The sequence below is a fragment of the Lissotriton vulgaris genome, chromosome 1_2 (assembly GCF_964263255.1).
Source record: "Lissotriton vulgaris chromosome 1_2, aLisVul1.2, whole genome shotgun sequence".
Taxonomy (NCBI): Eukaryota; Metazoa; Chordata; class Amphibia; order Caudata; family Salamandridae; genus Lissotriton; species Lissotriton vulgaris.
Genome location: NC_141686.1, coordinates 255,654,409 through 255,678,515, shown reverse-complemented (window position 1 = coordinate 255,678,515; position 24,107 = coordinate 255,654,409). Strand labels below are relative to the sequence as shown.

The window sequence follows — 24,107 nt, the reverse complement described above, 5'->3', positions numbered from 1 at the left end:
ATCGCCCCCGACATAGGCGCGGACTCTGAGGGGGCGCTTGGCTCCTGCCCCCTCCCCAAGTCTTGTTGCCCTGGTGTGGCCTGAGATCGCCCCCGACATAGGCGGCCGGCTCCCAGGGTCCGGCGGAACTTTTTGCCTTTTGGTGACTCAATCCGTTTGTCCTGAAGACACGTCCTGCGGCCTGGTCCCTGAATGTGTGCAAGGGGACGGTATTGATTGGATCAAGATGGCGGCTTCACACAAAGCTGACTCAAGTGTTGCTGCTGATGCTATGCAAACAAAAACTGGTTTTCAGTTTGTACATTCTTCAGGATTTTGCCATCCAAGGCTGGTTGAGAGTTTGTAGAACGATGGCTACAGATTTTCAACATACTACTCTTCAACATTCTTCATAAATGTAACAATGTGAGACTCACTAGGAGAACGGCCGTTTATCTTTCCTTTCAAAATGCTGCCAACAATATTTTCTGAATGGAAGACACCATCTTGTAGCATAAAAGGCTGCGTCAAGGGTGGTATTGCCCAGAATGTCTTGTTTTCTAGTGCTCGTAATGACGAAGCCAGAACTGCCGAAAGGGATTCTGGTCCTGCCGCTACTTATTGGAGACATTGAACTATACTCTGGACCTGCCTGGCCTCGACCAAAATGGCGCCAGTATGGGAGCGACTTGCAACTCCTTTTGACGTTCTAGTTACTTAGCCTTGATGTTATGGGGGATGTATGCGGTCTTTGTGCACATGGCGGGCGGGGAAGGGTACTGACTCGGAATACGGACAACCCTATTGATGTCGATTTTTCATTATTAATTATTGTATTAATAAGCCTTCGAAGTAATGTTACCCATGATACTCGCCCATGGTGTGCGTATGGACGATTTTATTGTAACTGATCCTGTTATACTTTCAATTAAAAAAACAACATTCACTGATCCTGCAACCGTTTGTCACATTTAGTTTTTTCAATTAAATGACTCGCTTGTTACATACTCCTATACCCCTGGCTTTTGACCCTTTCCTACGCGCGGTCTGTACTACCGCCCACGGGCGATCTATGTAATGAACAGACTACCATTGCCGAAACACAAGGGAATGCATCTCAGGGAGATAAGTCAAATATGTGGTAGATAAAAACATTTTCGTGTTTATGCACGCTGATGTGCTTTGAACGATGCCCCCCCCCCTCCTCATCATTTAGATTACCACCGCCCATTGCACAAAAGCGTACCGGGCGCTCCCCACGCAAAAAAAAAGTTTTGGTTTTTTTTGCCCCGCGGGGCCCTTTTAAAGCCTCCACATCAAACCTAGGGGGTCAGGGAGGATCTACTGTTTAGAATGTTGACAGACACCGGAGAGCCAATCCGCTTCGCTTCGCAAAGTTCCGTTTCGCGTCAAGTACGCGAACCGGAGCGCTACCCGGAGCGCTGTCACAGATATATATATTTTTTTGAACGTTAATTTATCAAAATCCACTGGAGCACATATATTGAGACCTAGCAAAGGCACATCGGGCTAACAGTCCCTACAATTTTGCCAAGTTTCATGGAAATCCATTCAGCCGTTCGAGCTAAAAGTGAGGCCAAACGCCCTATGGAAATTAACATGGGAAAAACGCGTTTTGGAACCCCCCTTTTTTCTCGGCCCCCCCTTGACGAACACCCCCCAAATTTTCAGGGGCTGCTCAGAAACAAAATGTGCCATTTTCCTGAAAGTTTCAGCCAATTCCGTCTACAAACGCCAAAGTTATTAGACATAGAATTTTCTAAAATCCCATAGAGAAAAAATCCTAACTATATATACCTACTGGCGACCGCCAGTAGGTAATATACATATATATATATATATATATATATATATATATATATATATATATATCGCCAATAGGTATATATAGTTAGGATTTTTTCTCTATGGACCTTTTGAAAATTCTATGTCTAATAACTTTGGCGTTTGTGGACGGAATCGGCTGAAATTTTCAGGAAAATGGCACATTTTGTTTCTGAGCAGCCCTTGAAAATTTGGGGGGGTTTCGTCAAGGGGGGGGGGCCGAGAAAAAAGGGGGGTCCCAAAACGCGTTTTTCCCATGTTAATTTCCATAGGGCGGTTGGCCTCACTTTTAGCTCGAACGGCTGAATGGATTTGCACGAAACTTGGCAAAATTGTAGGGACTGTTAGCCCGATGTGCCTTTGCTAGGTCTCAATATATGTGCTTCAGTGGATTTTGAGAAATTAACGTTCAAAAAAAGATATATATCTGTAACAGCGCTCCGGGCTGCGCTCCGGTTCGCGTACTTTTCGCGTAACGGAACTTTGCGATGCGAAGCTGATTGGCTTTCCGGTGTCTGTCAACATTCTAAACAGTCCGGAGCGGCCACCATCTTGTCTATGGTAGGATCGAGAGACAAGAAGAGGTGAAAAACGAAGGGGGAATTTAATGAAAGGGGGCAAGGTAGACCGCTCTTGACCCCCTAGGAATGATGTTGGGGTTATTAAAGGGTCCCGTGGGGAAAATAAAAAAAAATTGATTTTTCACGGTAGAAGCGCTTCCCGGATCGCGAACCGGGCCGCAAACTGGTAGCGAAACGGGAATTCGCCATTTTGTGTTTCGATTTAATTAAATTACTAGGTATAAGGGGGTACGGGAGACGTATCCTGATCCCTTATGTTTTCTGAGGGTGGCTGAGGAGGCTCATATATGTTGATACATGTCTTCCAGCGGCTGTGCGTGAGCGTTTTATTTTTTTTGCTGCGTGACGTCTGTTAACGTTCGATTCGATGGAAATCAGGAAGTGTTGACCGCCAATTTGTCACTGCGATAAAATATTTTGTTATAAATTAATCCTTATTGATAAACATTGTCTGCGCCATCTTGCCTTTTTTCCAATGCCACAATTTTGTCGTGCACGGCAGCCATTTTAGATGCCTTGACCAGACCCACTCTCTGCACGCCGTCGATTCTCAGCACGGCTCCCCACCCTCGCAAGCATCTCCCCCACGCACTGGTCACCCCCGCTCTGTCTCTCATGCATGGGCCATAAACCTCCCCCCATCTGCGCTGTTCTTCTCTGAGAATCACACCCTGTGCCCGCCCGACACCTCCCTTTCACCCTATTCACTACCGCACCCTCTGACACTCCTCTTCCTCTGTGTCCGATTGTCCAGGCCGGTCCCAGGCTATCACCTAGCCCTGCGGATGTAGTTTATGGCCCCAGCTGTAGAGAATCCAGACAAGCCAACCCTCCCGATTCAGGCGTGAGACTACCGATTTCAGTGCTAGTCTCCCGCCTCCCGATTCCTGGAAGCAAAAACCCGATTCCTCGGGGGTTTCAGCTGACAGGGCTTGGTATTGTGTTACGTGCTAATTCTTCCAGGAAACGTCAGAGGGCCGATGCAGGGGCTCTAGAAGGGGTGATAAACCATTTAAGCCTCATTAACAAGCGCATGGTCTTTTAAAGATCTGTGAAGTACTCGGGGCGGCGGTGTGTGTGCCCTGTTTCAGGAGCGGGCGGGGGGGGCACTGCCAGCAACTTGCCAGGCAGTGTTCAACACTTGCATCACCCTTTCTCTGCCTGCTATTGCGCTCCATGCTTCGGAAAGGTAAGAAAAAGAACGTGCATTTGAGTTTGAAATGTCCGATCCTGCAGCAGCACACTTCCAAAGGCCACACATGACAATAACCCGATTCAAGGCCCCATTCTCCCGATTTAAAAAAAAAAATCCCCCACTTTGCTCTTCTGAAATGTTGGCATGTATGAGAATCATCCCTCTTCAAAGGAGTTACAGTAGATGAAGGCCCCCACCCCATGAGATCCGTCACACCATACGGGTTCCTACTATCTGATAACCATCCTGTATTGTGCTTGGGGAGGGGATTCTCACTGTGAGGGTGTGTGGGTCCGAGCCTGAAGCGGAAGATTCCAGGGATGCCTCTTTGTACATCAAAGTTTTTACAATTATGTGTCACATTAAAAATATACTCCAACAAAGTAGTAGGATTATAACACTTTAATAACTTATAAATATATAGAACGCAACAAAAACAGTAAATACATTTAAACATTTTTTTGAAAAAAGAAGCAACAATGGTCAGTAGCTGTGTTTTGTGCGAATAGTCCCAAGGCAGCACAACGTGCTGAGTTCTGGACGGCACCCAGGTGATGTTACCTGGGTGCCGCACTGGTTTTTGGTATCCTACAATGCAGCTCCGAAAAACGGTGTGGGGCGTCCCGGGGGGTGCGCGGGGAGGCCTCGTCAGTAGCGGTCTGTTGTGCGAATAGTCCCAAGGCAGCAGAACGCGCTGAGATGTGGATGGCACCCAGGTGATGTCCAGTAAGTTGCCGCACTGGTTTTGGCATCCTACAATGCTGCTCCGAAAAAAACGGCGTGGGGCGCCCCGGGGGGGGGGGGGGGGGGGCTAGAGGCGGCGTGAACGGGCCTCCCCAGGTGGCGGCTCGTGTGCTGCAGTGGGGCGCCCCTTTACCGTTTCAGTTGCCATTCCGCCCGCATTTGGTACACTGTGCCAAAATCCGCCATTCAGCTGAGTTGCGCCTACTCTTGCGGTTCAGTGATAGGCGGCTGCCACAGGACTCTCAAAATGGCGGCAGGCTCTTTCCCTTTTGGGCCTGGTCCACTAAAATGGCCCTGGGACACCTTGTAACTCGGACGCTTGTCTGCTAGGTCTTGGATCCCATTCTCGAAAGCGTCCCCTCAGCCGTGAAGATTCTACAAAAGTCTTGGGGGCCCTCGACTTCTGCAGGCTTCCGGTGGGGAGCGGCTGCCATGATTGCTCGCGGAATGACCACGACGGAGCCACGAGATGGTGGTGCTTTCATGCTGACGCCAGCTTCAGTCTGAAACATCCAGAAACAAGGTGGGGCTTTCATCGTTTGGGAAAAAAAAATGTTCTAAACCAATGAAAAGTGTTATTTTTAGGTCATATGACCAAGCCTTCTATCATTAGGAAACCAAAAGTAAAATGAACCAATGAAAAGTTTTATAAACAAGTCACATGACCTGTTATGCGGCATAGGGCTATAAAAAGCGTAGAAAATCCGTTGGCACGTGAGGCGGCGTCAGTAGCGGACCGATGTGCGAATAGGACGAAGGCAGCACAACGCGCCGAGATCTGGATGGCACAGAGGTGGTGTCCAGCAAGTTGCTGCACTGGTATGGCTATCCTACAATGCTGCGCCGAAAGTCGGCGTGGGGCGCCCCGTTGGCCTGTGAGGTCGCGTCAGTCAGTGGGGGCTGTGCGTCTCCCCCAAGATGGAGGCTCCTCGGCTGCAGTGGGGCGCCCCTTAGCGTTTCACTCGCCATCCAACTGAGTTGCGTCCGCACTTGCGGCTACAGTAGGCCGAAGGCAGCACAGCGTGCCGAGATCTGGATGGCACCGAGGTGGTGTCCAGCAAGTTGCCGCACTGGTGTGGCCATCCTACAATGCTGCGCCGAAAGACGGCGTGTCCAGCTGAGTTGCGGTCACTCTTGCGGTACAGTGACTCGAACGCGCCGAGATCCGGATGGCACCGAGGTGGTGTCCAGCAAGTTGCCGCACTGGTGTGGCCATCCTACAATGCTGCGCCGAAAGTCGGCGTGGGGCGCCTCGTTGGCCTGTGAGGTGGTGTCAGTAGCGGACCGATGTGTGAATAGGACGGAACCAGCACAAGGCGCCAAGATCCGGATGGCACCGAGGTGGTGTCATAGTTGAGAGTTCTGAGCAGTGCTTGTAACACTGTCTGAAGCTTATTTGCACCTGCTGCAGCTTCACTATCGCCCTGGTGTGGCCAAAGATCGCCCATGACATAGGCGGCCGGCTCCCGGGGTCTGGCGGAGCTTTTTTCCTTTTTCTTTCTGTATCTTGTCCCACAATCCGTTTGACCTGAAGACACGACCAGGTCCCTGAATGTGTGCAGGGGGACGCTATTGATTGAATCAAAATGGCGGCTTCACTCAAAGCTGAGTCAAGCGTTGCTGTTGATGCTATACAGACAAAAATTGGTTTTCAGTTTGTACATTCTTCAGGATTTTTTTTTCCATCCAAGGCTGGTTGAGAGTTTGTAGAACAATGGCTTCAGATTTTCAACATACTACTCTTCAACATTCTTCCTAAATGTAACAATGTGAGACTCACTAGGAGAACGGCTGTTTATCTTTCCTTTCAAAATGCTGCCAACAATATTTTCTGAATGGAAGACACCATCTTGTAGCATAAAGGGCCGAAAGGGGTTCTGGTCTGGCCGATGGTTGGTGGAGACATTTTGACTATATCTTGGACCTGCCCGGCCTCGCCCAAAATGGCGCCGCTATAAATGGGACTCGTAACTCCTTGTTGTGTACTGGTTGAACAACCTTGATATCACGAGATATGAATGCAGTTTTGATGCTCATGGCGGGCGGGGACGAGAATTGATTGAATATTTCGACATCCCTATTGATATTAAGTTCTGATGTGTTATTGATTACTGTACTATTGAAAGTTCGAATTAACGTCACCCATGGTACTTGCCCGCAAATGTATATCTAGATAATTTTATTGTAAGTGGCCCTGTCATATTTTAATTACAAAATGTACGTCCACCGATTCCGCAACTGTTAGACACCTTAGTTCTTGCAACCTAATGGCCCGCTCGGTACGTTCCTCTACAATGTAAATGTCTCCTCATCATATACGATTTCAGTTTGCTCCGTGGCCGTCCCACGTGGTTATAGGCCCGTATTTGTATACTGACATTTTCACAATAAAGGTTTTTAAAACAAAACATGGTAGTAGTATTTACATTGGTAAAGTTTTTAATTTTAGTCACTGTTTTCGAATCAGTAAAAGGCAAGTGAAATAAAGCAGTCCAATTACATGACGGATAAAAGGTATAATACGCAGGAACGCAGTAAAGATAAATGGTCAAGGGCAGTTGTGTTTTCCACTCCTGCAACATAAAGTGATTGATAAGAATCTGATAATCAGGCGTATCGGCGACTAAGACAGCAGGCCGAGCCTCTTTTACTCAACGGCTCCGTCATGGGACGAAGAAACGCCCTTTTTCTCGAAAAAGGAATATATTTTACTTGCAGGACAGTTGTAAATTTTCCGGGAAAGTACTTTAGCCTGGAACATTATAACATATATGTTTAAGAAAAAATAATGTTCGAAACCTATAAAAAGCGTAATTTTTAGGTCATATGACCAAGCTTTTCATCATTAAAATAACAAAAGTAAAATGAACCAATGAAAAGTTTTACTAACAAGTCACATGACCTGTTATGCTTGCGTTACGCGCTGCGCGCCGCGCCCCGGATCGCTTCCGGGAAGCTGCGCTTCGCGCACCGGAGCACTTCCGGGTGCACTAACGCGGCGTGTCATATAACGCATTACGCGACAACGTAGGTCCAGAATATAGTCAAAATGTCTCCACCAACCAGCGTTCGGAACACAACCCCTTTCAGCTTTCTAAAAAGTTCTGTTAAATGACAACAGAAGGGACAGGCAACAAGAACCATCAGTCAAAGAGGGGAGGGCAAGTTCTTCTCTACCGGGTCATGTTGGGGCGCTACCGGAACTGATCGAATTGGTAGTCTACAGTGTTTCTGGATGTTTAGACTGAAGCTGGCGTCAGCATGAGAGCACCACCATCTCGTAGCTCAGTCGTGGCCATTCCACAAGCAATCATGGCAGCCGCTCCCCACCAGAAGCCTGCGGGAGTCGGGGGCCCCCAAGACTTTTGTAGAATCTTCAAGGCTGAGGGGACGCTTTCGAGAATGGGACCCAAGCCCTATCAGGCAAGCGTCCGAGTTCCAAGGTGTCCCAGGGCCATTTTAGTGGACCACGCCCAAATCTGAAGAGCCGGCCGCCATTTTGAGAGTCCTGTGGCAGCCAAGAGCGGGAGCAACTCAACTACATGGTGAGCGAGATGCTGTAGTCGCAAGAGCGGGCGGTAAACAGCTGAATGGCGGAAGAGGCACAGTGTAGCAAAAGCGGGCGGAATGGCAACTGAAACGGTAAAGGGGCGCCCCACTACAGCGTGTCTTCAGGTCAAACGGATTGGGGGACAAGGTCCAGAATGGAAGAGTCATCAAAAGGCAAAAAGTGCCGCCGGACCCCGGGAGCCGGCCGCCTATGTCGGGGACGATCTCAGGCCACACCAGGGCAACACGACTTGGGGAGGGGGCAGGAGCTAAGTGCCATCTCACCGCCCCTCGGGGGCCTCCGTCAAGCGGTTCAGGGAGGCACCGCATCACATTGTTTAACAATGCAGTCAGGTCCACAAACGGCCCTCACTTACTTTGAGAATAGTGAAGCTGCAGTAGGTGGAAATAAGCTTCAGACAGTGTTACAAGCGCTGCTCAGAACTCTGAACTATGGCACCCAACATCCAGAACTTATGCCATTTGAGCATGGCAGTGACATCGAAGCAACTCAGGGACCAAAACCATGAACGTACACTCACGTATGAAAATCTTACTTGGGGAGGGGGCAGGAGCCAAGCGCCCCCTCCCAGTCCGCGCCACCACACCGTATGTTGAAAATCTGAAGCCATCGTTCTACAAACTCAACCAGCCTTGGATGGAAAAATCTAGAAGTATGTACAAACTGAAAACCAGTTTTGGTCTGCATAGCATCAGCAGCAACGCTTGCTATCAGAGTGCATGAGTTTCATGCTCGATCGATTCAGCTAGCCGGATCGGGCAACAAAAAGTATAAAATAGTTATGTAAATAGTTATTTAATAAAATGTTTTACCCTGCTACTTTGCTGGTGTGTTGTATATATTTATAATATTTGCATAGGGTTTGTCGTTATTTTGGGTGGGGTGGGATGGGCGGCGGAGTCGAGCTGTCTTGCAGCCATCATGGTGTGGAGCTAAGTTCATCTTACTAGTTTCGTATTTCTCTTGAGGGGTTGTTCTTAATGTTTCTATTTTAGCGAGGTCAAAAACAGATCCCATTAGTGGCCTACTGATTTTGCTCGATTCCTTTTGTTTTTTTTTACTATTTTTCACTATCTGCAAAGACTAAACAGAGTATTGCGACTCTGTGCTTGTTTGTAAATACAGAATGAACCAAAGAGATCCAATTCTAAAACAGTAAATGCTTGGATAGCAATCAATCAAATAGAGAGAGAAGCAGGCACGACGGATTACAACGGGGGCAAAGGCCTGCGTTAACTACCCTTCACTATCTGCAAAGATAGAGTACTGCTAAGAGAAAAGAGGGGGGCGAAGGGGGGGCAGCGTTCAAAGCACATCAGCGTGCATAAACACGAAAATGTTTTTACCTATCATGTACTTGACATTTGACAGCATTTGATATTTGGTATTAAAAAAACATTGAAATTCACAGAAAAAACCATAGGTTTTAGGCCATATATAGTTAGGAATTTGCATTTACAAAACCTTGAAAATTCACTGAAAAAACCATTGGTTATAGACCATATATAGTTAGGGATTAGCCTTTTCAAAACCTTAATTTACTCGCACAAAACCATTGAAATTCCATATATAGTTAGTTGCACTAACTATATATCGCGCACCTGCAATCCACTGCTGATGATGTCACATATTACATCATTCATGACATGGTCAGTGACATCACTGATGACATCACTATATATGGCCTAAAACCTGTGGTTTTTTCTGTGAATATATATATATATATATATATATATATATATATATATATATATATATATATATATATATTCATTCAGTCATTTCAAACAACTATGATACATCTATTTAACCACTTTGAAAAACTCTGCAACTGTGTCGAGTACCACGGCAGAAGCCAACATAATAGTGATAGCCAAAGAAGTTAAGGCCCTTACACTTCCCGAAAATTGCGGACCCATTTCCCTGATAAACCCAGATTGCAAAATATATGCAAAAATAGTAGCCAGACACCTTAACCTTTATTTACTACAGGTAATAAGTATTACCAAAGTCAGATTAAAAAAAATGTATATGTCCAACGATAACAACCCCTCCTATGCCATGTTCTAGACAAGGCAAAATCATCCACATCGCCCTCTATAGATATTGGAGTTGATGCAGTTGATGCTGAAAAATCGCTTGATAGAGTATCCTGAATCTTTCCCGAGGAAATCCCTTTAAGCCTTTAACTTTAGAGAGGGATTTATAAAAATGATTATGGCTTTATATAGCAACCCAATTGCCCGTATCTGCGCTAACAGTTCCCTGTCACACCCACTTAAATTAGAAAAAGTTACCAGACAAGGCAGTTCAATTTTACCTTCTTTATTCCTGTTGGCACTTAAACTTTTCCTTTTTGACGTACAAGACAACCCGAATAAAACATGAATCAAGTTCCACAGGAAAGTTGTGAAGCACCTTAATACATAATGAAAAACTCACTCTTCAGAAAAGAAAACAATAGACTTACTTGATAGTTGGTCACCTAAATTCATCACAGAGTGGGGCCAGATAGAAACAATAACAATGAGGATCACGTCAATAATTATTTAATCAACATGCTTGCTTTACTACTCTCAGGTGATTTTCATTATAAATAAGAGAAATAACACAATGTTTTTGGCAAGATAAAAAAGCTAGAATATCCATGAAAAAAATGTGCCTGCGCAAAATTCAAGGTGGTGTCAACTTAGCCAATTTTAGAGATTGCCAGACAGCTGCTAAACTAGGTACCTCCTGGTTCAACGTACCTGATAACTTCACCCCTACGTGGTTAGAGGTTAAAGAAACCTATTGCATAAACTAGACCCTGTTACTCTACTTACAACCAACTGCAAGCATATCACTACTTTTAAATACATTCTAAGAAATACTAGTAATGCCCTATTAACCTTTGATAAAAAAACTACCTTCCCAGAGGAAATTATCCTCTTTAGCTTCTTTCTGGCACAACCTGAACATCACATATGATGGCCGGACTCTACAATTGGAATCATGGATCACCAGAGGCATCTTCTTTCCACAACAACTAGGATCCAGAAACTCTTCTCTAACTTTCTCGAACTAACAAACCCAATATCAGATAGATCGAGAATTCTATAATTTTGTGAAACTAAAGACGGCTAATACCAAATCTAAACATCATTTTAGAGAACAGTACCTGCCAACAATCCTTCATAAATTTAACATACTAGGCCTTCTGGTTTCGAAATTATATCACTTAATGCAACCCAATAAGTTGAGAATGAATTCAAGAACAACAGAATACTGGGATACTCATTTTTCTACACCCACATCTGAGACCGACTAGTCAACATATGGAAATCTGTCAACTCATATAGGATCTCATCAGTACTATCTCAAATGAAATTCTGGCTAATTCACAAAGTTTTTGGGACACCTTCTCACCTGCATACACTAAACCTTTTGAGAACCCTGTCTGTTGGAACTGCAATGATGAAAACAGAGATCTTGCTCACATCATTTTCAGCTGCAAATCATTAGGCCCCTTTTGGGATAAGGTTTTCTCCTTTATCTCAAACCTATTTAATAAAGCTCCTAAGAAAGAAAATTCATATCTCATTAAAGGCGTCCTCGACCCGAACATCAGATGCCCTGCCGACCGCCTTCTACTTGATCTTCTACTGACATCGGCAGTTAAGATGATCACCTCTAACTGGAAACTACACTCAAAGCTTCCTTTCAAGCCAGGCCTAGTTGGGTATCACATATCTTGGGAGCTGATAGCATTGCTTTGCGACACTCCCCGTGGAAACCACAACACAGAGCTATATGAGAATCCTTTGATAACTACTTAACCACCAACAAACACCCACAAACTGAAGGCACTATTTCTATACCTTTTCATTTGCTACTTCAATCTATACCCATCAATCTAGACAAATGATGTAGGCTGATGTTGTGTATCAATGACAAGATATTGCCGTTGTCATATGTTATTTGGAACACTTAAATGTGATACATTATGCATTTAAGTCTATGACATTATCAACATGTAAGATGTAAGTGTGTAATGTTATGACATTTTCAATGATAGCTGTGATGTGTTTATTAAATGACGTTGTGAATTAGTTATGATCCTTATACCTTATAAGTTCCTTTCCACCCATTTATTTCCTCCGCCTACTCAGTTTGATTCTGCATTTGTTGTGTATTAAAATTAAATTAAATTATTTTTAATTAAAAATAAATTGTGTATGCACATTCTGTAATGTTTCCTTGTAAGTAATTTTAAATCTCTTTACATCCGACAGAACACAATCCTTGAATGTACAAAATGTTTAAGAATAATGAAGATAATCCTGTAATTCTGCAAAAACACAGTGTGAAATATTGAGCTCCAGTATTCAGGAAAACATAAGCACAGTCGGAGACAGACAAACCAGAACATAAATGGACAGATCCTGTAAGAAGCATCAAGGGCAATTCAATGATTCTACAAGTCTGAGCTCTGCACCTCCACACCACAAAACTAAGAAATGACCTTTAAAAAACAACAACACTGATAATCCACTTCCTGGGTAAACATGTCCAATACCTGCATTAATCGCGCAAATGGTATGATGTGATTACATCACTGCTTTCCTTTCAAAAGTGATATCAGACCACCATTCAGTCAGTGCTAGATGTGTATTGTAAACTCTTTCAGGCCATTCCACAGCAACCAGAGAAAATCACAATGTAGTGAAGCCAAACAACTGAAGGGTAAAGGAAAGAGTCATTCTGCTATCTAAAATACAAAGTACTGTCCCATTTGCACCGACCAGAAGGAGGATGGATCTTTACCCGCAAGCGTGCCATATCTTTATCCAGTTTAAAGACATATTCATCCATAAAGAAGCCTTAAACACATTATGAGTGTGGCAAGTATTTAGTGACCTTTTCACTTTATTGTTAAATCGGAAAGCAAATATGCAAAATGCCACACACATACAGGGAATGTAAGAATAATACAAATGCTTTATCAGTGATTTTGGCTCATCAAGGAACACAGTCATGGGATGTAGACCAATACATACCCGACTCAGAGACACTAATCAAGAAAGAAGTATCAGACACATGCAGCAAGACCTTTATTTTGTCATCAATATTAAAACGCCATCAGCAGATACACAGAGGAGAAAAACTGTTCAAAAGCACTGAATGGGAAAAGAGCTTTAGCCAATCTGCACTCCTTAAAGAGCATCAGCAAAAGCACACAGAGGAAAAGCCATTCAAATGCAGTGAACCTGTGAAGAGCTTTAGTCAGTTATCAGACATAATACACCATCAGAGAACACATACAGGGGAAAAACCATATAATTGTAGTGAATGTGTGAAGAGCTTTACTCGATCATCAGACCTACTAAGACATCAGCGAACACACACAGGGGAAGACCTATATCATTGCAGTGAATGTGTGAAGAGCTTTAGTAGATCATTTGCCCTACAAAGACATCAGCGAATACACACAGGGGAAAGGCCCTATCATTGCAGTGAATGTGTGAAGAGGTTTAGTAATTTATCACACCTAAAAGACCATCAAAGAACACACACAGGGGAAAAGCCACATCACTGCAGTGAATGTGTGAAGACCTTTCGTCGATTATCAGATCTACGAAGACATGAGAGAACACACACAGGGGAAAAGCCATATCACTGCAGTGAATGTGTGAAGAGCTTTAGTCAATTATCAAACCTACGAACACATCAGCTAACACACACAGGCAAACACCTATATCACTGCAGTGAATGTGTGAAGAGATTCAGTCAATTTTCATACCTACAAAGACATCAGCGAACACACAGGGGAAAACTATATAATTATAGTAAATCTTTGAAGAGCTTCAGTCGGTCATCAGACCTACAAAGACATCAGCGAACACACACAGGGGAAAGGCCATATCATTGCAGTGAATGCGTGAAGAAGTTTAGTCATTTATCACACCTAAAAGACCATCAAAGTACACACACAGGGGAAAAGCCATATCACTGTAGTGAATGTGTGAAGAGCTTTCGTCGTTTATCCAGCCTAAAACTGCATCAGCGAACACACACAGGGGAAAAGCCATATCACTGCAGTGAATGTGTGATGAGGTTTAGTCAATTATCAAACTTAAAACAGCATCAGCGAACACACACAGGGGAAAAGCCATATCACTGCTGTGACTCAGAGACACTAATCAAGAAAGAAGTATCAGACACATCTAGCAACACCTTTATTTTGTCATCAATATTAAAACACCATCTGCAGATACAAAGAGGTGAAAAACTGTTCAAATGTACTGAATGGGAAAAGAGCTTTAGTCAATCTGCACTCCTTAAAGAGAATCAGCGAAAACACACAGAGGAAAAGCCATTCAAATGCAGTGAATCTGTGAAGAGCCTTAGTCAGTTGTCAGGCATAAAACACCATCAGAGAACACATACAGGGGTAAAACCATATAGTTGTAGTGAATGTGTGAAGAGCTTTACTCGATCATCAGACCTACTAAGACATCAGCTAACACACACAGGGGAAGACTTATATCATTGCAGTGAATGTGTGAAGAGCTTTAGTAGATTATTTGCCCTACAAAGACATCAGCGAATACACACAGGGGAAAGGCCATATCATTGCAGTGAATGTGTGAAGAGGTTTAGTAATTTATCACACCTAAAAGACCATCAAAGAACACACACAGGGGAAAAGCCACATCACTGCAGTGAATGTGTGAAGAGCTTTAGTCGATCAGGAGACCTACAAAGACATCAGCGAACACACACAGGGGAAAAGCCTTATCATTGCAGTGAATGTGTGAAGAGCTTTAGTCAATTATCAAACCTACGAACACATCAGCAAACACACAGGAGAAAAGCTACGGCACTGCAGTGAATGTGTGAAGAGCTTTACTCAATCATCAAACCTACAAAGACATCAGCAAACACACAGGGGAAAACTATATAATTATAGTGAACTAGCAGCCCGTCCCAACGTTGTCCGGGTATGAATTGCTGCCGGCCAGTAGTATATTGTTTTGTAGGATTTCATTTTGATAGCATTTCTTATCTGTGACAGGCCTGTGAAACGCCCCGATTTACAGTGCACTGCTGATTCACTTAAGAGTGCGCGTTCAGTAGTGTGTGAACTCGAGTTTCCCTACTTTATTTTCCTTGCAATATTATATAGCGCGAACTCGACAACATGGCATGAGCACAATTTACATTACAGAAGAACACATTGATTTGTGGTAGGCACGGGGAGACAAAGCGATTTGCCTGAAATCACAGGATGTTGTGCTGATGCCGAGGTTCTAACGTAGCTCCCCATCTCTAAAGTTCGCAATTCTAGAACTTGTGGTGGGAGGTGTGTCTAAAAGTGTATGTCGGTGCTGGGCATCAATGGGAGAGACCTGTGCATTTTTCCAATTGGTGGTGAAAAAATATGAGTATGTTGCTGGAGATGTGGGCCGCCGTGCCACCAATGTACTTACGGGGAAGGGTAAACACCCATTATTCCGCAAATTTCTTTCCGCATACCAGCACTCTGCATACTTTCATTACGAAAGTATCATGACTCCGCAATGCCATTATAGAGCATGGCATTACATTTTGTATGCTTTTACCACGCATACATTTACAACGAAATTCGTTGTAAATGCATGAATGGTAAAAGCATGTTTTTAAAAAATGTTTGGATAAGGCAAGTATGGGTATAGGGGTATATGTTTTGGGGTACTGAGGTATAGGTTTTGGGGTGTTTGGGTATTTTAATGGTTCAGATATAGTTTTGGGTTATGGGGTACAGGGGTATTTTTAGGGTTCAGGGGTAGGTTTGGGTTTTGGGGTACAGGGGTATTTTAAGGGTTCAGGGCTAGGTTTGGGTTTTGGGGTACAGGGGTATTGTTAGGGTTCAGGGCTAGGTTTGGGTTTTGGGATACAGGGGTATTTTAGGGTTCTGGGCTAGGTTTGGGTTTTGGGGTACAGGGGTATTTTAAGGGTTATGGGCTAGGTTTGGGGTTTGGGGTACAGGGGTATTTTAGGGTTCAGGGTTAGGTTTGGGTTTTGGGGTACAAGGGTATTTTTAGGGTTCAGGGGTATGTTTGGGTTTTGAGGTACAGGGGTATTTATAGGGTTCAGGGCTAGGTTTTGGTTTTGGGGTACAGGGGTATTTTTAGGGTTTAGGGATAGGTTTGGGTTTTGGGGTACAGGGTATATTTATAGGGTTAAGATGGGTTAGTGTTTAAGGGTGTTGGAGTATTTTATAGAGTAAGGGTGGGTTATGATTATGGGGTGCGGGGGTATTTAAAGTAGGGGTGGGCGGAATTGGCACGAACTTGGTACAATAAATCCGCAATATTTAGTTCCGTCAGATTTCCAATTATTAAAACAGAAACCTCATATATTCAAGGTAAAATAACAAGTATTTCTACATGCTAAAATGCATATAGTCATTTCACAAAAGTGAAATTAGCTTCCAGCAAGCAGTGATTTTGAGATCAAGCCCCTGCAAACCATTATGGGGCGAGATTAGCAGTGGGAAGTGAAAATTATAGTATCCAAATAATTCTACAAAGAGCTGCAGTTCACCTCGTTCTCCCCAGTTGTCCCCAAGAGGCAAATGCAATAGCATTTAAAATATTATACATGAAGCTGCAGTTCACCTCATGGTCCCTAGATGTCCCTGATGAGGCAAATGCAATAGCATTTAAAATATTACACATCAAGCTGCAGTTCACCTCATGTCCCTAGATGTCCCTGATGATGCAAATGCAATAGCATTTAAAATATTATATATCAAGCTGCAGTTCACCTCGCCGTCCCTAGATGTCCCTGCTGAGGGAAATGCAATAGCATTTAAAATATTATACATCAATCTGCAGTTCACCTCGTCATCCCAAGATGTCCCTGATGAGTAAAATTCCAAAACATTGAAAACCTTTCATGAATGCTAAAAATTGTGCTAAGCTTATCCCATAATGCTTTGCAGGGCCTTTTAGTTGTATTTTTGCCCATAACTGTGCTTGGGGTGGTTCTAAGACAATGGGACCTCCACTGAATTACTATTTAAAGGGAGCAGGAATGTATAGAACCTGGGAAGAAAAAACAACACTCGTGACGGAATGCCCCCAGCGATTGTCACGCCTCCAGCACACACCCACAGCACAATGCAGACACGCCCACAAGGGACTACTTTGCTGGCACGGTTCTTTTACATTTTAAATGTATTTGGTGGGCGTTTGCATAGCCTATGTCCTTCTGCTGCAACTGCCCTTTCCAACGCTGTATTGGGTGTTGTGATTGGTGCTGTGGTTCCCGAGTTTACCTGGCCAAAAGGTGCAAGTTCTCTCTTTATAATAGTAGTATAGATGTGTGAAAAGGTTTAGTCGATTATCAGACCGAAAACTACGTAGGCGAGAACACCCTGATGAAAAACCATTCAAGTGCAGTGAGAAGATCTTTATACATTTATCAAGCCTAAAACACCATCAGAGAACGCACACTGGGGAAACACCATATCATTGCAGTGAATGTATGAAGAGCTGTAGTGGGGCTTTAGTGGGGCTTGGAGCTGAGTCATATGCAGTGCGGGACCTGGTGGCTTTGTGGTGCGGCCACGGACTTTTACCCCTACAGACTCTGACACACTTAGTAGAGGCCCGTCCAGGCTCGGATACCCCGGGTGTGAGCTGCGCAGCCAGCGGCCTGCTTGGACTACAACGTGGTAGGCCGCACTGCTGGCTGCCACCATTGGTCGCCTTTCGCGCCCCCAGGACCTGACACCATACACCCCCCTGGGAGGCCCGCTGCTGACGCACTTGCTCGTAGGCCCTTGGCTTGGGCGTTGTCGCAGGACTTTGCGGGGAGCCCACGGGGACGCTGCCCCCCTGCTGCCCGGAGGACATCGGACTCTGCCAACATCTGGAAAGTACCCTCGGTGTGTGTGCGAAGGGGTCCCATACAGCTACTGATTGTCCCCCGTAAGTGGTACTTGGAGTGGACGAGGAAACACCGCCACCTGTCCCGCTGGGACTCTGACCCTCACCGCCCCCCACTCAGTGAGACACTTCTCTTCTGGTGTTACTGGTGGAAACGCTGTGGGGCAAAGTGCCATAATACTGCGGTCACCATCCACTCTGCCGTGCGTACTGCCTGCCATCTACACGCACCAACTAGCGCCGACCCCAGGCAGGGACAGTGTACATTGTCCCTCTCCCCCCTCCTCAACGGTGGCCGGTAATCTTGGTGGGTAGTGGTGTCGCCAACATGGGACGGTGGAGGGGTCGCCCTGCATCCCCCTGAAGTTGATATCCACCAGCCCCCCAGCGCGCTGTGTCCTCATATGGGCTTTGGGAGGCCTTCACGGACACACTGGCGGCTCGACCATACCGCTCTGCACATGTCTGGGGGACCCAAGACGAGAGCTAGCACTAGCGGTGCCCAAGTGAAGGGCAAGATGGCAAAGACGGCCGAGCCTGACCTAACTGCCTCCAAATTGGATACCATGCTAGCGGCGATGGAACGCCTGGGGGAGTCACTGCAACTGACTCGTACGTCTCTGGAGACGAAAATTGATGGTGTAGCCATTGACTTAACGCAACTCCGAGCTGATCATAAGAAACTATCGGAACGAACGACTGCCTTGGAGGCCGCCATGTCTGATACCACACCCAAGATCAAACAAATGGACCGGCATGTTCAAGACCTCCTCAACAGAGTGGAATTCCTGGAGGACCGCGCAGAGGACGCCGAGAGGAGGGCGAGGAGAAACAACGTCCGCATCATATGACTGCCGGAACGATGGGAAGGCAGAGAGGCGGCGGAACGTATGGAGTGCTGGCTCATGGACTTATTGCCTGAGGGTGCCCTCTCTCAACATTTTGTGGTGGAACGGGCCCACCGGGTGCCAACACAACCTTCTCCCGCGGGATCCAACCCTAGGCCCATGCTTATTCGTGTCCTTAACTATCGGGATCACGACGCCATTCTGAGGGAGACTAGGAAACTGTTGGATATCAGCGTCGAGAACACTAAGATCATGTTTTTCCCTGATTACACAGTTCAAGTCCAACGCCAGCGCCAATCTTTCCTGACAGTGAAACAACGCCTCCGCCTCCTGGCTCTGAAATACTCCCTTCTCTTTCCTGCACGCCTGCGTGTGGTGGCCCAGGACAAGACTCATTTTTTCAACACCCCCGAGGCAGTTGAGACCTGGCTTGACTCTGGCATTGACACGGATCCTGGTGAGACGCCATCGATGACGTGGCGTGACCGAGGACCCCGACGACGACGACGGCGGAGACCCTCGCTGATAAAATTGACAAACACGGGCACGGAGGTGGGCCCCACACCCGAACTCGTGCAAAGCAAACAACAGGAGGCTCTTCGAATGGTGGCGGTAATCAGCGGATCGTTGGAGGCGGATCAAGACCTGGAACCCAGCCCTCGTGCAGTCTCAAGCGACCATGAACACATTTATGGAATACCGGACTCACAAATTCTGGCGGACCTACCGGATGTTAACCCGCAAACTGCTGACTTTGTCCACTGACCACTTGGCCCCTTTTCATCTGACCTTGGGAACTCTTGTTACCAACTAGACTTTTGTTTTGCTATATCACCATTGAGGCACTTCGAGCAGTAGCGGACCCCCCCTCCCCTAGAGCCTTGAGACCCTCTGGGTGAGTAGTGCGCTATATAAATGCTGTGATTGATTGATTGATAGGCACTGCCGACACTGTTCTGCCTACGGAGGGGCGACCGGATTCAGGGACAGTGCTGCTGCGAGTCTGGCTTCCTCCATCCAGGTGCGACGTGAGTGCGCACACCGCTGGTGAGCCATGGGGCAACATTGTAGGGGTGGGCGGACCCCTGGAGGTGAGTGCTGCACTGGGACCCAACCTAGGACACTGTAGGGTCGTTGAACCCCATTATTCCCGAACTGCTGCGCATGTATAGGGCGGCAATTGCAGATTCTGCCCTTCCACCTTCCCTGAATGAGGTGAACTTAGTGTCTCTCCTGAAACCGGGCAAAGACAAGCTCAATCTGGGCTCGTAAAGACCGCTGGCCCTACTCAACACCGACTACAAGATCCTGGCGTCCACGTTGGCACAACGACTGGCTCCCCTGGTGCCTGCCTTAGTGCACACTGACCACAACAGTTTTGTGCCGACTCGCAGCACGTTGTATAACATCAGACGCCTGTTCAGAGTCCAGAGTCTATGGCCCGATGGCCTTCTACAGGGTGCCTGGTCCTTGACCTTGAGAAGGCATTCGACTCTGTAGAGTGGCCCTACCTGAAGTTAGTGCTAGAGAAGTTTGACTTGGGAGATGCTTTTCTCCAGATGGTGGAGCTCCTGTACCAGGAGCCTGCTGTGTGCGTCCGCACGGGCAAACTGCTCTTGGGCCTAATTCGAGTGCGCAGAAGTACTAGACAGGGGTGCCCCCTCTCTCCCTTAATCTTGGCGCTCATGATGGAACCCTTAGTGACTCAGCTCCGAGCTTCTGGCGCGGACTGGGGCATACCTTTGGCCGATGGGCTACATGCAGTGTCACTGTACGCAGATGACCTGCTTCTCTACATTAGAGACCTGACTTGTTTCCCACGAGTGCTTACTGATATATTTTGCGCATTCGGGGAGATGTCGGGGCTTAAAGTCAATTGGGCGAAATCAGGTGTATATTCCTTTGCTGCCGACACGCCAGAATGTGACATCTAGGTACTGGTCGAACGACTTGTTTGGTATCCGACCACCTTCCGCTACCTGGGAGTGTACATATACCGAAATCCTACTGACCTGCTAGATGGCAATCTAGTACGGGCGGTTACATCGCTCACAGCTCAGGAAACTTTCTGGAACTCCCTCCCACTTAATGTCCCAAGCCGAATCACGCTGACGCAAAGGATAGCGTTGCCTAAGCTGCTATACTTTTATGCCAACCTTCCTGTTTATGTCCCGACCCGAATTTTCCGAGAATTAGAAGCCCTAACCAGACGACTGATATGGAACACGGGGTGGCCCAGGGTTGCCCTAAAGACACTGTACGCCTCGGCGGAAAATGGTGGATTGGCGGTTCCCAACCAGGAACTCTATTACCTGGCGGCCCAGCTACAGTGGGTGACCTAGTGGCTGAGTGGGAAGAACCTGGAAGACACTGCCATGGATGACGCAGTTATGACGACGGCGCAAGTTCATGCGCTGTTCCACCCATTAGCTAAAGCCCGATGCCCAGAGCAAATACACCTAGCGGTAGCGCGGAAGTGCTACATGAGGAGTCTGAAACTTACGAGCTCCATTAAACCATACGCTCCAAATTTGCCATTGCTGGGAATGCCCTGGGAAGGTGGCGCTCTCACGGAGGCAGCACTGAGCAGCTGGACACGAGCTGATCTGGAGGGACTGGGGGACTTATTCGCAGAAGGTGCTTTACTTCCATTCGAGACACCAGCGGCCAATACAGGGCTACCCATCTGTCAATTCCTAATGCACGCAACGATAATACTCTTACTCTCGCAGGCCTGGGGTGACCTTGCGGAAGAACTACCAACCCATTTGTTGATACACTTTTTGCATGTAATTGGGAATGGTTCCCACATTGTCCATTGGCTAGTGCAGGCCGTGCATACACATACTCAGTTCTCCCCACAGCGCTTGCGTGACAAATGGACTGTAGATAGGGGACGACACTGGACCTATAAAGAATGGGCAAGGGTGTTGGCTGGAGCGTTGAATATCCCGCGCAACTCCCGCTTCAAAATGATCCAATACTACATTATACACTGCGCGTATTTATCCCCGGATAAAATAAACCGCTACTTGATACGACAGCGTGCTCCAGGTGTAGGTTATTGGATGCAGACTTTATACATATGCTCTGGTCAGGTCCACTTCTGCATGACTACTGGTCAGCAGTATCGACCTCTCTAGCGGCAGCCACGGGGGGAAGCTTACCACATACATGGGAGTCTTGTCTGTTGGGCCTGTATAAGCGGACGAAACAGACGAAGCCCAGGCTAGATTCTGGGACCTTGGTTTAATAACGGCAAAGAGGCTTATTACCAAGCGCTGGAAGAATGGCGAACCTCCCCAGGCCATGATGCACTGGCGCACATCATTTGATAATTGGGCACAGGCAGAAAGTGTAGCCCTGCGTAGGGAAGAAATAGCGGGGCTCTGCATGTATCCAATAGCTCAAACCTGGGACGACACCCTGGCTACTTTTCACCAAGTGTGCCTACAAGGAGGGATTACTTAGTTCCTCCCTCTGAACACCGTCCGACCCCCCTCTCCCCTAATATGCCTACCTGCTCCTCTCACCCGCCCCGAGGACCTTCTTTGAAGATTCCCCCCACCCCCCCGACACCACAGCTGCGGCCGCTGCGCGTAGCGTTGGACGACACCCACTACAGACGAGACAATACATATACTTACCCCTGCCCGCATCCCGTCCCATTTGTTTTAATAAAAGCTTCTTATTTTTTATTTTTTCCTTTGTGTTAGTTTTCAGTCCCTATTTTCATAAGTTCTTATTAGCTGTTTATTGTTAAAAGCAAAAGGTATTGGGTATTGATTGTTTGTGGATCTTCTTTTTTGAAATTTACTTGGTGACTGTACGAAGACATTGAGCACACAGTTGTAGATATCCCCCTGGGATGAGCGCGACACTCACAGGTACAACATAAGATACACACCCTGAGAATGAGGGACGATGACAAATGCTGCACATGTTCATCCACGCAGTAGTACCCTAACCGTCCGGCTCCCCCTCACTATAACGCCCCTTCTGACTGGGATGTTACCTATTGCCCGGTTCGCATCGCACCTGTCCTGCTAGATGCACTCTCGTCAGTCTCCTGACGCGCCCAATTCCTTTTCACCTGTCAATTTATTGCCATAGGTACCCTACCGCACGGGTTTTGTATTGTTGTACAAGACTGGGTGGAGCTGTAATCCTAGCAAACTGTTGTCGTGGAGAGGTATCTTTGTACAGCTGTATTTAACATCCTTGTCAAGCTATGCTTTATTCTGTTTTATCTTGTTTATTTGTATGATTATGTATAGACAACGGATGTGTAATGCCATACTTCATCAGTGCTACTGCTGTACTATCGTACTTTCCTGTACTCTCATGAAAGAAATGCAATAAAACATATAAAAAAAATCATTGCAGTGAATCTGTGAAGAGCTTTAGTCGATTATCAAACCTACAAACACATCAACAGACACACACAGGGGAAAAGCCATATCATTGCAGTGAATGTGTGAAGAGCTTTTGTCAATTTTTAACCCTACAAAGACATCAGCAAACACACACCATCACTGAACACACGTAGAAATAAACATGCAGTAGATTTGGTAAGAATTTAAGTACATCAACAATAATACTGACCCATGTGTGGACATGCACCCAAGCAAAAAAGTGCAGTTATTGTTGGATGAAGGCAGATGCTAAAAGACTGCACTAATAGGAGGGAATTATAAAAGTGTCTATTCCCTGCTGTTGATCGTTTCCCTACATCTAGGAAAAAATATGAAATACCAGGAAACTTGTGGGAGACTAGCACAATGTTTTTTATTCAGTGAGAGAGTTATAATGAAGAAAATCCAAGGACAACTGCTCATGCTACCTGGAAAAGCAACACTATTGACAATGCTTGGACTAACACTGGAATTTTCAACTAATTTGTGAGAGTGATAAAGCAACAGATTCAAATCGATTTAACAAGCTCTCACTGGAGAATATTCATAGCTGGTTGTTGTGTTTGGTCATTTTATGCAAGCTTGATGATTCTGTCAGTGGTCTACAGATGTCATACATTGATTAAAACAGGCTGCTGTCTCATCTGGATTCCACTCGACCGCTCGCATAGTTGAGCTTAATTTAACAAGGTCGAGCTCTTTTTAGGTCCTACTCGCCCTTTCTGGCGAGTAGGAAAACAAACCAAATTTTGCCCTCTGTCTGTGAAAATGGAGCAAATGTGACAAGATTACAAGATTTAAAGACATTTTTATTGCTCACAAAGTTAATGAGCAATAAAGATGCCTTTAAATCTTGTTATCTTGTCACATTTGCTCCGCTTTCAGAGACGGAGGTCAAGTAGGTTGCAGTTTGGTTGAGGGCATTTTTTAAGGTACTAGTCCTGCAGGACTAATACCATTTTTTTGATTTTTCGAGCCCTGCACTAACGAAAAACCAAACTGCCTGATGACA

At 46.0% G+C, this 24,107-nt stretch overlaps 2 protein-coding genes across 3 annotated transcripts in view; both read left to right on the top strand.

Annotated features, from left to right (window-relative positions):
- Positions 1-15,047, top strand: part of LOC147736438 (uncharacterized) — a 121,141-nt gene extending 106,094 nt beyond the window's left edge. For both annotated transcript variants that reach the window (XM_086953172.1, XM_086953173.1), the window contains one exon: positions 12,190-15,047. In XM_086953172.1, coding sequence (XP_086809298.1) covers positions 12,855-14,789 — 1,935 coding nt within the window. In that variant the 5' untranslated portion in view covers positions 12,190-12,854 and the 3' untranslated portion in view covers positions 14,790-15,047. The remainder of the gene's footprint in view (positions 1-12,189) is intronic.
- LOC147736437 (uncharacterized) overlaps positions 1-24,107 on the top strand; it is a 229,795-nt gene that overhangs the window by 106,128 nt on the left and 99,560 nt on the right. The gene's annotated exons all lie outside the window — the stretch shown is intronic.